Source organism: Helianthus annuus, chromosome 4 (genome assembly GCF_002127325.2).
Source record: "Helianthus annuus cultivar XRQ/B chromosome 4, HanXRQr2.0-SUNRISE, whole genome shotgun sequence".
NCBI lineage: Eukaryota > Viridiplantae > Streptophyta > Magnoliopsida > Asterales > Asteraceae > Helianthus > Helianthus annuus.
In genome coordinates, this window is record NC_035436.2 from 64655782 (window position 1) to 64669657 (window position 13876).

A 13876-nucleotide genomic window follows, 5' to 3' on the forward strand; every position below is an offset into this window, starting at 1 on the left:
AAAATCGTAAAAATCGTATAAAAATATGTAGCTATAATTGTGATATACATGACTATAATAATCGTTTAACCTTCTCTTTCACAATATATTTGTCCAACAAACACTCCATATGGCTATCATATTCATTATTAGATACTGATTTTATATTTAATACATAAACTAATAATAAATGTTGGTTAAAGGATCCACCCCCAAAGTTTTTGAAACAAGAACCTATAAACTGGGTTGTAGGTTAAAGAAGCCAACTTCACAAGGCTATGGATTATTTATGCTTGTACACGAGACACATTAACAACATTTTTTACACCTAAATATCATCATAGTTATCAATGGAGTGGTGGTTCATTGTTAAATACAAAGCCTTTAAACACCTTGGGAAGAATAGGTCTTGAGTTCAAGTCCCACAGACAACAGAGCATAAAATAAATTTACCGTCACAAAAAAAAATACCATCATAATTGCACTTGTATGACATTGAACTCTCCATATTTGCAAAGAAAACAGCCACCATACAACCAGGCCTCTATGAGTAGGACTAGTTGACAATGTTAAAAAACCAAGACAACCCTAGACTGTACGGTGTTGTGTAGGAGTGCATGAAGAGGGGAGGCATTAGGTGCCACGTGGCGGCCACATCAATAAAGGGACGTGGTTAAAAAAAAGCTCAAAGTGGGAGGGGCATGAAAGTGCCGTTTAAAAAAAAATAAACATCAACCAATCAAAACCAACCCAAACAACACCCATCAATTAAGAGCCGCCATATCACCAAACCTAATAAAGTAAAAAAACAACCCAAACCAAGTCATCAAACAAGATGAACATTGAGCTTAACTTCCAGCTTATTTTGAATACTGTGAGTTATGCGCTAGAGCCCGAATTGATGCGACTCCATCAAACATTTCTACATTCATGTATTAAAGTAAAATGCATACAATCAAATTACACATTTCTTTCCAAAAACTAGGTACAAAGTAACATTGGAGTCCCACTCAGTGTAAAGCAAGCAAAAACAAGGATCAAAGGTCCAGACCGGGCGATCAAAGGTTTGGTAAAGGTGTCATAGATGTGAGTTGTGACAAAACCGCAACTCGGGTACAAGACGAGTATCAATAACTCATGAGCATCGGAAATTTGACTTTTCACATATCAGCTACTGACCACAGGTATGCTTCTCTTTCTGTAGCTTGCTTCTCATTTTGTCTATTGAACATCTGCTTCTCAAATCCTGCATAACCATAGAACAAAATATGTTATATGTTAATTAAAATGAATACTATCATTGTTTCTTGAGAAGTAAAAATGCAAATGAAAAAAATAATTAAAAATACAAATGTCGAGCATCTGAATGACGTTAAGACTTACCATTACTACGATCAACACCGTCCCAATGGCGTCCTGGTTTGATACCATAGCGGTTTGGTGCAGCGTCTAACCCCCTTTTCAACCAGCTGTGGTTAGGAATTTGTTGAGGAACTATAAATCCAGACTCTTTCATCTTCTCATTATCTCCTATATCTGGAAGAAATACTTCAGATTGCTTCTTCTGAAAAGTATGAAAAATAAGAGCGTAAGTAATCAAATAATCTGTAAATAAAATCATACCATAAATATAAGGCCAACAACAAAATCGGGTCAAAATGGTAACTTCTGTTTGGGTTGAGACTCTTGCTGTCAATTATTTTTTTTAAAACTTTATGATTAATTTGAATATAATTACAAAAACTATATTTATTCAGTACCGAATACTTTTTTTATATACCTTCACTAGATGTGCCATCGGATCACCCCATCTGATTGCATTCTTCTGGATATCGTTAAGATCATCATCATCTCTGAAAACAAAAGATGCAACCACATGTAAGATTAAAAAAATGAAAATCTTTGGTCCACGTTGAATATGTTACATTAGCGACCAATTTGAAAATTAAAACGCAGGATATACCTAGTCCTTGCAAATGGTTTTGCCTTCTCAAGTTCTAATTCCTTTTGTCTTGCCTCTGCTTCCCGCTTTTGTGCCAGACCTTTGCCCCATTCCAGCTTTATCTCCTGTTATAAAAAAAATAAAAATAAAAAATTGATAATTTACGTAATCTTTTGCATGAGAAGATATTAACACAAATTATAGTGTTTTTAAGAATATTAAATGCAACCATTTAGTGACTGTACGCATTAGAAATACACTTGGAATGACCTTTTAACCCGTTTGACCCTTTTATCCAAGTCTTTTAATTTTGCCCATTTGACATGTTAGAGATAAAAACATAACCCAAAACAACCCATTCATAAATGAGAATTAATGTAATATCAAAACAAATTTCAAAAAACATAGACTAACAATTTTAGGATTAAAATGCCATTTCATCCGTGAGGTTTGGCCAGGTTTTTGACTTTCGTCCAAAGGTTTGTTTTTCTCCATCTGGATTCAAAAGGTTTGAAATCTTGCCAATTTCATCCGGCTCGTTTACTCCATCCATTTTTCTTCGTTAAGTCAGAAGTACTTCCATCTTTTTTGCTAACTTAAAGGGCAATTCGGTCTTTTCCACTTTATGTAAAAAGACCAAATTGCCCTTTAAGTTCACAAAAAGACGAAACACCTCTGACCTAAGAGAGAAATGGATGGAGTTAAACGAGTCGAATTAAATGGCAAGATTTCAAACTTTTTGGATCCAGATGCGGAGAAACAACCCTTTGAACGAAAGTCGCAAAACTGGTCAGACCTCAGTAACGAAATGGCATTTTACTCTAATTTTAGAGAATTTATGTAATATTAAAATAAGTAGTGCAGTACCTTTGGCTTCTCATCTTTCTTTTGAAGTGCTTCAATCTGCTCTTTTGTCAAGCGTGCCCCTGTAAAGATTCCAAAGTGTAACAACGTTATACTTTACACGATACTCAGATTACAGAAAAATAAGAAAAAATGTTTAGAAATTTCAAACAAACCTGTTTTCTTGTCACGTCGTATGCCTTCAGCGTTTCTGCCACTTATAGACGGATCCATCTTTTGAAACCTACAAGCAATTTAACTGATCAGTAAAGGGTAAATTTGACTTTCTACAAACAGTTTTACCGATTAGATGTATAATAATCATCGAGCGAAACAAAGAATATAGATAATTACCGCAACCAGTCTTCCTTCTTTGCTTTAGTAATTTCTTCTTTTATATCTTTACCGCTAACTAATCCAGTTTTAGGCCGATCAGATTCTTTCACGGTTTTTCTCGGTGGAGAAAGATCAGAAGCTGAAACTGATTGTCGGTGTCTATCAGTATCATCTCTTCTTTTTCTTGGTGGAGAAAGATCTGGATCGACTGCAGGTGCGCGTGGGCCCGTCCTATGCTGACTCCGCCGACGAGGAGGTGAAAGATCGGGATCTGAGTTACGTTCAGGAGACGGTGTATCAAAACGAGCCCTTTGCTTACGAGGAGGTGAAATGTCGGTGTCATCGCGACGTGGTGGTGGTGATCTTGATTTCCTGTGGCGCCGGCGTGGTGGTGACATGTCATCAGCATTCGGTTCTGGGGAAGGTGTATCGCAACGAACCCTACGTTTACGAGGTGGCGACATGTCGGAATCTACGACAGATGTAGAAGGAACGCGTTCATGTCTAGGCGATGACATGTCAGTGATGTCACTGTGGGCCTTATGTTTACGTGGTGGTGAGATATCACGATTCGAGTCATCTGCAGTCGAATTTTTAGCGTTATCAGACACTGAAACCCAACCGCTTCCGTCTTCGGAAATGGAACCAAAAGGGCGTCGGGCTTTAATTTGTTCTAATCTCTTCATTCGTTTGACTTCAATATCTTCATCAACTTGTGGCTTCTCCTCATCTGTATAACAAAAAGGTTGCTTTTGTTTACATTCTTGAAGAAAAAAATTGAATACTAAACTACTAATATAATCATATGGACCGAATATATAAGTTGCATACCTTGTGACTCGTCATCTTCTTCTTCGATCTGAACTGGCTTTTGCCAAACGGGATCCTCATCAACGACAACAAGACCGTTCATAGTAGGCTTGGTTTTGCTCTTGTTTTTCTTCTTCTTCTTCTTCTTCTTCTTTTGCTCCTCGTCGTCATTGCTTTGATATCTTTTTAGATACTCCTTGAGTGAGCTTGACCCTGATGATGGAGCTACCATTATCCTTGTTTAACTTCTGTATCCGATGAAACGTTATTTTTATTAGTAAGTGCACACGATAATATTCAATTTTTATAAATCAAGCATAAGTGTAATCGCCATAATTAATGAAAATGCGTTAAATCACTATCTTAGAAGGCCAAAGATACTCCATAGTCCATTCAAAAACTATATTATCAGCACGCAGAAAAGATTAGTGAAAACTCGTCTAAAATCAAATCGCTCGACAGCTCTGAAGTCCCTAAGCTAAATGAAAATCTAAGTAAATGACTTTAGCACACTGAAAAACACGTAGTTAAAGTAACAAATAACAACTTCTTCAACCTTAGGAATGCCATTCCATGCACATCAATTTACCAAAACCAGAGTTATCAAAAGCGAGCACTTTTGGCGCCTAGGCGCTTTTTCTGGGCAACTCGCATTAACTACGCTTATGGTTCCTAGGTAATTATGGCGCAGACATTTCATCCCATGCGTATTTATTGTTTCATGCTTTTTATTTTTTTTTTTTAATTGGTAATTTCCACTTTTTCTGCAGCATTTTATAGGGCTGTAAGTTTAAGTTCGTATATCACATTATCACCAAGATTATTCAGTTCTTAATATCAGGACTGTTCAGTTCGTGTTATCAATATTCAGGTTTTATTTTTATATTTAAGTGCGCTTTTTTTTTTCCTCGGGCCCACGCTTTTTTGCGCCTATCGCCTAGGCCCTAATCGGTGCCTATGCGGCTAGAGTGCGCTTCGCGCCTTTGATAACTATGACCAAAACAACTTTAAAAATATAGTCTCGGTATGAAATTAGTCATTACTACACCTAAGTTTGCATGCCAGCAACAATTGTGTGAACCTTTTAAACATACTGCAAGTTTGCATTAGTCATTACTACTCCGAAGTTCATGTTTCATGAGTAAAATACAACAAATTTAGCCATTTCAGTTTACAAATGTGGAAATTTGGAATTAAGAATTACAATTCTACTTAAATTATGGCCAAAAAAAGAAACAGTTCCCACTTTACAAACACTTGAAATAGCAAACAAAATACACAGGTAAACCAAAACTAACTCGAGGGTTTGTACTTTATATATCCACCTGGTCAATGAAACATGAATAAAAGCCGAATACAGAAACAAATATAACATACGAGTAACATACTAAATAGGGGTGGCAAAGTGGGCAAGTTGGGTGGGTTTGGGTCATGGGTTAAGATGGGTTTGGGTCAGAATGGGTATATAATAAAAAAGGTTAGGATAAGTTTGGGTCAGAATGAGTACGGGTTAGAATGAGATGAAAAAAAATAATAAAGAAACGAAAAAAATATAAATATAAATACAAAAAAATAATAAATAATAAAAAACTAGAAAAAATAAAAAATTCAAAAAAAAAATATTACAAGAATATAAAAATTATATAAAAAAACAAAAAATCTAAAAAATTTAAAAATATATAAATCAAAAAATAAAAATATAAAAAATAAAAAGTTAAAAAAATCTATATAAAAATTAAAAAAATAGAAAAAACAAGAAGAAATGAAAAAAACTATAAAAAAAAATAGAAAACCGTATAGCAATTTGTTTGGTAATACAATTTGTTTGGCTGAGCCCGAGCCAAGACAAGCTTGAAAAACTACCCACTAGCTGAGCTCGTGCTTTAGGAACAAAGCTCGAATCAAGCCGAGCTTGAGCTTTCTTAAGTTAAACGAGATCGAGCACGAGTCTAGTTAGTCGGGCTCGGCTCGTTTGCACCTCTAGGAAGGAACAATGATCCTTCGTTTGGTAATATAATCTAGTTCTTTCAATGCTGACCTGCTGTTATATATTTTGTTGGGGTGATGGTAACGCAAGGGGTCTACTAGAGGTGGAAATGGATGTGCTAATAAAAGTACTATTAAATATCAAGTTGCTCCAAGTGCACAGGTGAGTCAAAATGAGTTACATGGACCTATTTTCACATCTTGCCATAGTTATCGATAGCGAATAGCGACAAATAGCGACAAGGTACCTATATGCTACGTAGCGATAGCGATGAAATAGCGCTCGCTATTTCATGTATAGCGATAAGGTAGTAGAAATTTTTAAAAATAAAAAATATAGATATTTATAATTTATATATGTATATGATGTTAATTTTATACTTTTTATGCATAAATTCAGAAGTTTAAGGACCAAATGTAAACTAGTGAAGATAGAGGGGGTTAAATGTTTAAATACACAAACTAATTTTACACTTTTTTTATGTAAAAGTTATAAGTTTTGGGGGCTAAGTATAAACTGGTGAAAGATAGAGGGGTTAAATGTTAAAATACCTAAAGTTATTTAACCCTAGGAAGTTATCTAACCCTAGAATTAAACACGCCGCTACTCCTGCATCTTCTTCTCCTGGTCGCTTCTTCTTCTCCTGGTCGCATCTTCTTCTCACATGTTTCCGGCCAAAAAGCAGCGTCGGCGCCGGAATTCATCGCCGGAGGTCGCTATTTTCACGCTTTTCAGCCGCGAGATCCAAATAGCGCAGGTCCATCGATTCGCAACGCTATTCGCGATAGCGGTCGCTATGGCCGCTATCGATAACTATGCATCTTGCAGTACTTTAAAAAGGTGATCTAAAACTAAGAGTAAGGTGTTTGTTTGATGATACAGAAGCACCACCATTTCATAAATGTGATATGCAAGATGGTTATTAAGGGAATGACATCTACTGTAAAGAAGGATATTCTAAAAGGTATAAGACTTATGTAAAAGGCCAAGAAGTGTGACCAGTGGTGTCATTGTTTTGAATAAGAATTATGGAAATCCTTCAATGTCTTTGACTTCTTCAAAGTCAAAATACTTCTCTTTAAAACCAAAGTCATATTTAGAAGCAAAGTAATGAACAAAACTTCCATCTAGTTTGATTAATGTTATTTTATACGCTCACAAACAAAAGAATAACCGACAGAAACATGTAAAACACTAACCCACGCCACTACTTAAGAATTTATTTACTAATAATAAGAAAGGAACAAATCTAGTAACCCACGTTTATTTAGAGATGTTTGGAGTGCATGACAACATGGGCATGGGACTCAAGGAAATGCATGTATCAGAAACTTGTAAATATAATTAAGACAATGCAGATAATTAAAATGAAACATGATTGTGCCAACACTAAGCAAACATGATTTTTTTTATTTAAAATGCATGCCTCAAAAGTTTACAGCAATGATCAACCAACATGCTTCATACATCAGCCCAAATGACCAAACTACAAATGGCAATAAACTACAAACCTGGAGTTCAACTATTGATTCAAGAAAACTAACATCTCACATATAGACATATTATCAAACATGTGGCGTGCATGACTGAATTAGACAAAAAAAAATATAAACTAAATCATGTCGATAATCCCCAAATTCACAACCAATAAACATGATTCAAAATGAAATTATCATATCATCACACTACTAATGAGAATCGAACAAGAAGAATAAACTTAAAAGCTCTAATCAGAAACCTAATCAGCAAGAAGAACGAAAAGATGACGAATAAAATAGTCAAAATACCTTTTCATAAACCCTAATTGACAAATGCAGACCCAATCTGACTGAGAACGAAGAAAATGAATTACCTGTCCAGCGTATCGAACATCCTGACTCTCATCCTGTTCCTCTTTTTAGTTAAGCCCAATCTGACTTAGTGGGGAGTTGGGTTGTAGTTGGTTAGGGCATTAACCCATCTTGACCCATCCTCCTGTTTTTTATGGCCCATCTTGACCCGTTAGATTAGATAAGCATTTTTTTAATTTACCCATCTAGACCTCCTTCAAAATAATACCTAACCCAAAATTACCCAAGAGCTTATATTTAAAGTCCAAAATGACCCAAACCCAAGGGTTTGGGTAAAGATTGCCAGGCCTAATACTAAGGGTGGCAAAGTGAGCAAGTTGGGTGGATTTGGGTGATGTGTCAAGATGTGTTCGGGACAGGAAGGGTTTGGGTCAGGATGGGTATATTAAAAAAAGGTCAAGATAAGTTTGGGTCAGGATGAGTTTGGATTAGGATGAAATAAAAAACAAAAAAATATAAATAAAAAGAATGTAAAATTTAGAAAAAAATATATAATTTTTTAAAAAATATAGAAAATTAAAAATTTAGGAAAAAATTAAAAACATTAAAAACTTCAGAAAAATAAGAATATATCAAAAATTAAAAAAAAATAAATAAAAGTAATAAAATAATAATAAATACAAAGTTACACTTAACAGAGATATCAAATACCACCCTATGTTGTCAAAGGCGCAAGGCGCACTTAAGGCACATAGGCCTCGCCCGGAGCCTAGGCGCAAGGTGCTTAAAAAGCAAGGGCTTTTTTAAGCGAGACGCATAGTATAAATATATTATTTTTAGAGGTTTTAGACATGTTCTATACTTGTTTAGGGTTAGTTTAATAATAAGTAATAACAATTATTACATTAATATTTTGTTTACAAATGTAAAAAAAAAAAAAAAAATCTAATTTGTATATATAATTCATATAAGAAAAAGGAAAGATGTTTAAAAAAATTAAAATATAAAATCTGTATATTATTACATTATTACAGCAAAATATAGCCTAATAAATAACCAAAAACCCTAATTTTTCGAATCAAAGAGCCGTATTGCAAAGTAAAACAACTAACAACCTTGATAAACAATATGCAAAAAGTATATGAGTTGAAATCGGTTAGATTACCAGAAATCAAATCAAAACGACGTTCCAAAGTCGCACCAACAACGCAATCAAAAGAAAATTAGCATGATCAAATACCTATTCTCAAACAAAACCCCGTAATTCGCATACACAAGTTACAAAAGCATAACTTTTTCACAAATGTAATCGAAAATTCATAAACTATGTTTAAAATTGACATAATTTCGATAAAACAATAGATACACACCGTCAATTTCTACTAAAACCGACGAATAGTTATCAGTGCAATCAAAGATTTATACTTTGAATCCATTGGAGATAGACGAACTGGAGAAGACTGAAGCGAATGAAGCGTTAGGTTTATTCCCTACCCATCCTGACCCGCTTGGTATTTATTCCCTCCCTGCCCATCCTGACCCGCTCCCTATTTTAGTTCAGGGATTCAGAACCCAACGACTAATTTTGTTGACCCAAAACAATCCAACTTGAAATTTAAAATGCCCATATAAACCCAAAATGGAATATGTGGGCTTGTTTTGCCAGGCCTATAACATACCTATCATATTCAAATCATAGTTGTTAAAAGCCATCGCCTCTTGCGCCTAGGCCCAATTTCCTAGCTAGGCGAGGCAATTGCGCCTTAAGTCAAGGTAATTGCGCTTTAATTCTCCAGGTGATGGTTCATGCGCAAATTCTGGCGAAATTCCTAGATTCTTGAGAGTTTTCGGCCAAATTCTCTAAATTCTGGCAAGATTCTAGTTAAATTTCTACTTTTATCTAACAAAACTACTTTTCTACACTAATAAACTAACATTTTATAACTTTTGGTACTAAATAGACGATATTAAATGTTATATAATAGCTTTAATTTACTTTATTTGAAGAATAGTATTAATTTTCTATTATATAAAAATAATTTAAGTTTTTTTTTGTGGTACGCTTTTTTTCTCAGGCCCGCGCCTTTTTTGCGCCTTGCGCCTAGGCCCCAGGCGAGGCCTATGCGCCTTGAGTGCGCCTAACGCCTTTAATAACTATGATTCAAATAATCAAATTACCAGAGCTCTTGGTTTTAAAAAGCGAGAGGCGCACAAAAGCGACGAGGTCTAAAATTGAGGCGCGAAGCGCAAAGCGCAAAAGCGGTGAGCTTTTCGTACCCGAGGCGCAAGATGTTTATCTAATTTTTTTTATATATCCCATAGGTTTTTAGCTTCCTTTAACCAAAATATAGCTATAAGTAAGGCTTTTATACCATTTTAATTACATGTACAAGTCAAAAATCCCAAGGTACAACATTTTTATGCAGTAAAACGCCTAAGTTACATGAGGCGCGCGCCTCAGGCCAAAAAGCCCACAAAAAAACATCAAAAAATGCGCCTTTTGGTCGCTTCCTGTAATTACGCAAGGCGAGAAGCAAAAAAGCCCCAGGCCCTGCGCCTAGGGCGCGCTTTTTAAAACCAAGCCAGAGCTACAACAGCATATGCGATTGCAACCCGAAAACTCATGTTATGTAGATTAAAACCCTAAACACTACTCAATGTTAGTCACCTAGAAACTAGAACTAAGGCCACTTATTTAAGATAATCAAACAACCCAACTAGGATTATAAATTAGGAATTTAAAACACAGGACAATGTTAGTCAGCTAGAAACTAATCAACCATATGTAAAGCCACTTATTTAAGAATAATCAAACAATCCAACTAACCAGTAACCACTTAAATAAACTTAATAAAAACAATAACAGTATCAAACCTTATTTATAAAACTTATCTCAATGTAGCAATAAACAGCCACACTAATCAAGCAAGTTAAAATCATGTGGTGAAACTTACAGAAAAACTAGATTGCTAGAGCCATAAAGCTAATAATCAAAACGACGTCGTCCGACTGGATATATTTCTGAGCAGAATAAAGATCGTATGATAGCACAATCGTTCTAGGGCATAGAGATTTAGACCAGTCGTATGTATGTAGTCGGATGAAGTGCGAAAAAAATTAGGGTTTGTGCGAGTTTACCTGTTGAAGAGAGCGGCCGGTCGACGGAGGGAGGCGACGATTGGCGGAGAGAGCGGCGGTTGGAGGGTGTCGTGAGAAGGAGTAGCAGGCGGAGGGTGGCGGAGGAGACGGTGGCGGCAACGGAGGGGCAGCGGTGGTGGAGTGCGGCGGTGATCCGATGGGCGATATGGAATGGTGACAAGTACGTTTTAAGCTTTTATAATTACTTTTTGAGTCCCTGTGTTTTAGGGGTTTTAACCACTTGAGTCCCTGTGTTTTAGGGGTTTTAACCACTTGAGTCCAAAATCAAAAAGTTTAACGCTCTGAGTCCCTATAGCCACTTTTCTTAACCATTTAAGTTCAATTTTCTAATTTTGTTAGAATTATTTTGTTAAAATTTGTTAAATGACCAAATTACCCCTACCTAATATTTTTCTCTTCCTTATCTTCCTCTCTCTATCATATCAGACTAACCCTAACCCCCAAATTTCGTTCATACAAATTCACTTACATACAATCAGTATCATACAAATTTCACCACAATTTGTATCGATAACTGCACATTATAATCAAATCCGTTGTCAATTAACCAGGTGGATTAGCAGAAGATGTAAACGAAACCATACCCCCATGGATTTTCTCTCAAACACAGCCTACATACCAGTAATCACAGCAACATCTCCTGTTGTTCTGGTCCTCTATGTATACAATCGACAGCAAGAGGGGAAGAAGACGAAGAAGCATAATCCAATCACGGAGACCATGTTTAATCAGCTCCTTAATTTCCACAGATTGTATGATTACATGACTGATCTTGCTACAACACACAAGTTACAGATTAATTACTCCTTTCCTGATCAGGCGACGCAGAAGCACCGGTCGGTGGTGGTAGTGGTGTAGCGGCGGCGGTTTATAGTGGTGTGGTGGTTGGTGATGATGGTGCGGATGGTGCGGGTGCAGCGGTGTACCTCCGGTTGATCTTGTTGCAACGGTGGGGATGATGGTGGGGAGGGTGATGATGGTCCGGTGCGGTGGTGGTAACGGTGGTATCTAGGAGTGAGAGAGAGAAGAAAGAGACAGTGTGTATGCAGATAATGGGCAAAGGAGGTTCTTATATATAATTTAATTTTTTATATAATATTAAAATTAAAATCATACATTAAAGACTTGTTCTTTGTATTTTGTGCATTAAATAGTTGTATCTTATGTGTAAATGACTAAAATGCCCTTGTAGTTAACAGACTTTATGGATGGTGTTAGAAAATTGGACTCAAATGGTTAAGAAAAGTGGCTATAGGGACTCAGGGCGTTAAACTTTTTGATCTCGGACTCAAGTGGTTAAAACCCCTAAAACACAGGGACTCAAAAAGTAATTTACCCTTTTTTTATTTAGGGTGTTATGAATATTACATGATATATGATTTTTATTGTGGTTAAGAAAAGGTTGAAGGGTATTCAAATAAGAATAAGAATTCATCGAATGAAATTATATATTTTAGGGTAAATTACTTTTTGAGTCTCTATGTTTTAAAGGTTTTAACTAGTTGAATTCAAAAGCAAAAAGTTTAACGACCTGAATCCCTATAAGCATTTTCTTTAACCATTTAAGTCCAATTTTCTAACACTGTTAGAATTATCTTGTTAAAATTTGTTAAGTAACCAAATTACCCCTATAATTAAAAAATAAATAAAAAAAACTAATTTATTATTAGTTTTCTCTTTCCCTCCCATTTATCTTCTTTACCAGATGCATCTCTCTCTCTCTCTCTCTCTCAAAACTTAAACCACCTCTATCTCACCACCATACCTCCACCATCAACAATTCAACACTACCGTCACCACTGCACCCCCCCTGTCACCACCACCACTACACTGTCACCACCACAACACCCACCACCCCAAAAAAAGATAAAAATTAACAAAACACATTTCATTTCCCCCAAATAACATTTCATCTCTGTTTCTTATACTCACTACTAAAATCTCATATGTCTCTATCACTCTCGTTATTCACTAGATATAGGGCACAGATCAAAGAACAAATTACCTTCTTCAAAGAACAAATTCAGCATCCAAACCCCACGATCTCCAACAGATATGTGATTTGTTAATTGTGTTTTCAACAACTCTGTAATTAGGTTTTGGATGGTTGAACTTTTTGTGTTAATTTGGAGGTGGTGGTGAGACGGTGGTGGTAGCAGTGGGGCAGCGGCGGTGGCGGTGGCGGTGGAGGAGTGGCGGCGGCGGTGGTGGAGGGGGTGAGATCTGGACTTGTAACCGATATCCACCTTTAGCGCCGGAGTTCGTTGACGAAAAACCGATCGTTTTGTGCAACCGCCGGTAGATCTGGAGTAAATCTCAAACGCCACCACCCAATTTCAAACCAAATTCTCAACTCACCTAGATGGTTTGGATCTGCTATTGAAAGAATTGGGCTTGGAGGAGGAGAGTGACCCATGAAATCACCATCATCACCGGAGAAGATTGTTAAAGAAATATGGAGTTTTTCTGCCATTTAAAGGGTGATCGATGGTTAAAGAAATATGAAGAAGATTTTGTGAAAATGCATGATTAAGAATAGTGGGTGTTAAAAGAAGAATTTTTTGGAATTTTTCTTGCCATTGAAAGGGTGATTGATGGTACTGCACTCTCTATGTGAGATGAGATGGAGAACAGGTATGAACAAGAGAGATGGGGGTGATGGTGAGGTGTAATTTAGTGATGGTGAGGTGTAATTTAATTTTATATATATTATATATTAAAAGTTAATGCATTAAAGACTTGTTTCTTGTAGTCATGTGCATATAGCACTTGTACTTTGTGTGTAAATGACAATATTACCCTCATAGTTAACAGACTTGATGGATGGAGTTAGAAAATTGGACTCAAATGGTTAAAGAAAATGCTTATAGGGACTCAGGTCGTTAAACTTTTTGCTTTTGGACTCAACTAGTTAAAACCCATAAAACACAAGGACTCAAAAAGTAATTTACCCTATATTTTACTTTACTTTCATTATACAAAACAAAATATAACTAGTATTAAGCACCCCTGCGTTGTGGCGGGGGGCGA

At 36.0% G+C, this 13876-nt stretch overlaps 1 protein-coding gene across 6 annotated transcripts; it reads right to left on the minus strand.

The window, feature by feature from the left end:
• Positions 1 to 811: 811 nt before the first annotated feature.
• LOC110895137 (BUD13 homolog) lies at positions 812 to 11899 on the minus strand. Of its 6 annotated transcripts, none has more exons than XM_035988987.1 (10): positions 10826 to 11899; positions 3932 to 4158; positions 3497 to 3830; positions 3119 to 3463; positions 2941 to 3008; positions 2789 to 2847; positions 1943 to 2046; positions 1760 to 1832; positions 1363 to 1543; positions 812 to 1225 (listed from the first exon to the last, which is right to left on the minus strand). In XM_035988987.1, exons 2-10 carry the CDS (start codon positions 4140 to 4142, stop codon positions 1140 to 1142), a joined length of 1461 nt encoding a protein of 486 aa, XP_035844880.1. In that variant the 5' UTR covers positions 4143 to 4158; positions 10826 to 11899; the 3' UTR covers positions 812 to 1139. The 6 variants fall into 6 exon arrangements, with proteins under 6 accessions (XP_035844880.1, XP_035844878.1, XP_021998109.1 ...); XM_035988985.1 differs by having other exon boundaries at positions 3119 to 3830; positions 10826 to 11074; positions 11466 to 11894; XM_022142417.2 differs by adding an exon at positions 7750 to 7871 and having other exon boundaries at positions 3119 to 3830; positions 10826 to 11894.
• Positions 11900 to 13876: the final 1977 nt, after the last annotated feature.

Coding starts and splice junctions, on each gene's coding strand:
- LOC110895137 (XM_022142416.2), bottom strand. CDS start 4,142: ATGGTAGCTCCATCATCAGGGTCAAGCTCACTCAAGGAGTATCTAAAA. Junction 2,047..2,788: donor AGAAAGATGAGAAGCCAAAG/GTACTGCACTAC, acceptor TTTTTATAACAG/GAGATAAAGCTGGAATGGGG. Junction 1,544..1,759: donor CGATGGCACATCTAGTGAAG/GTATATAAAAAA, acceptor CATACTTTTCAG/AAGAAGCAATCTGAAGTATT.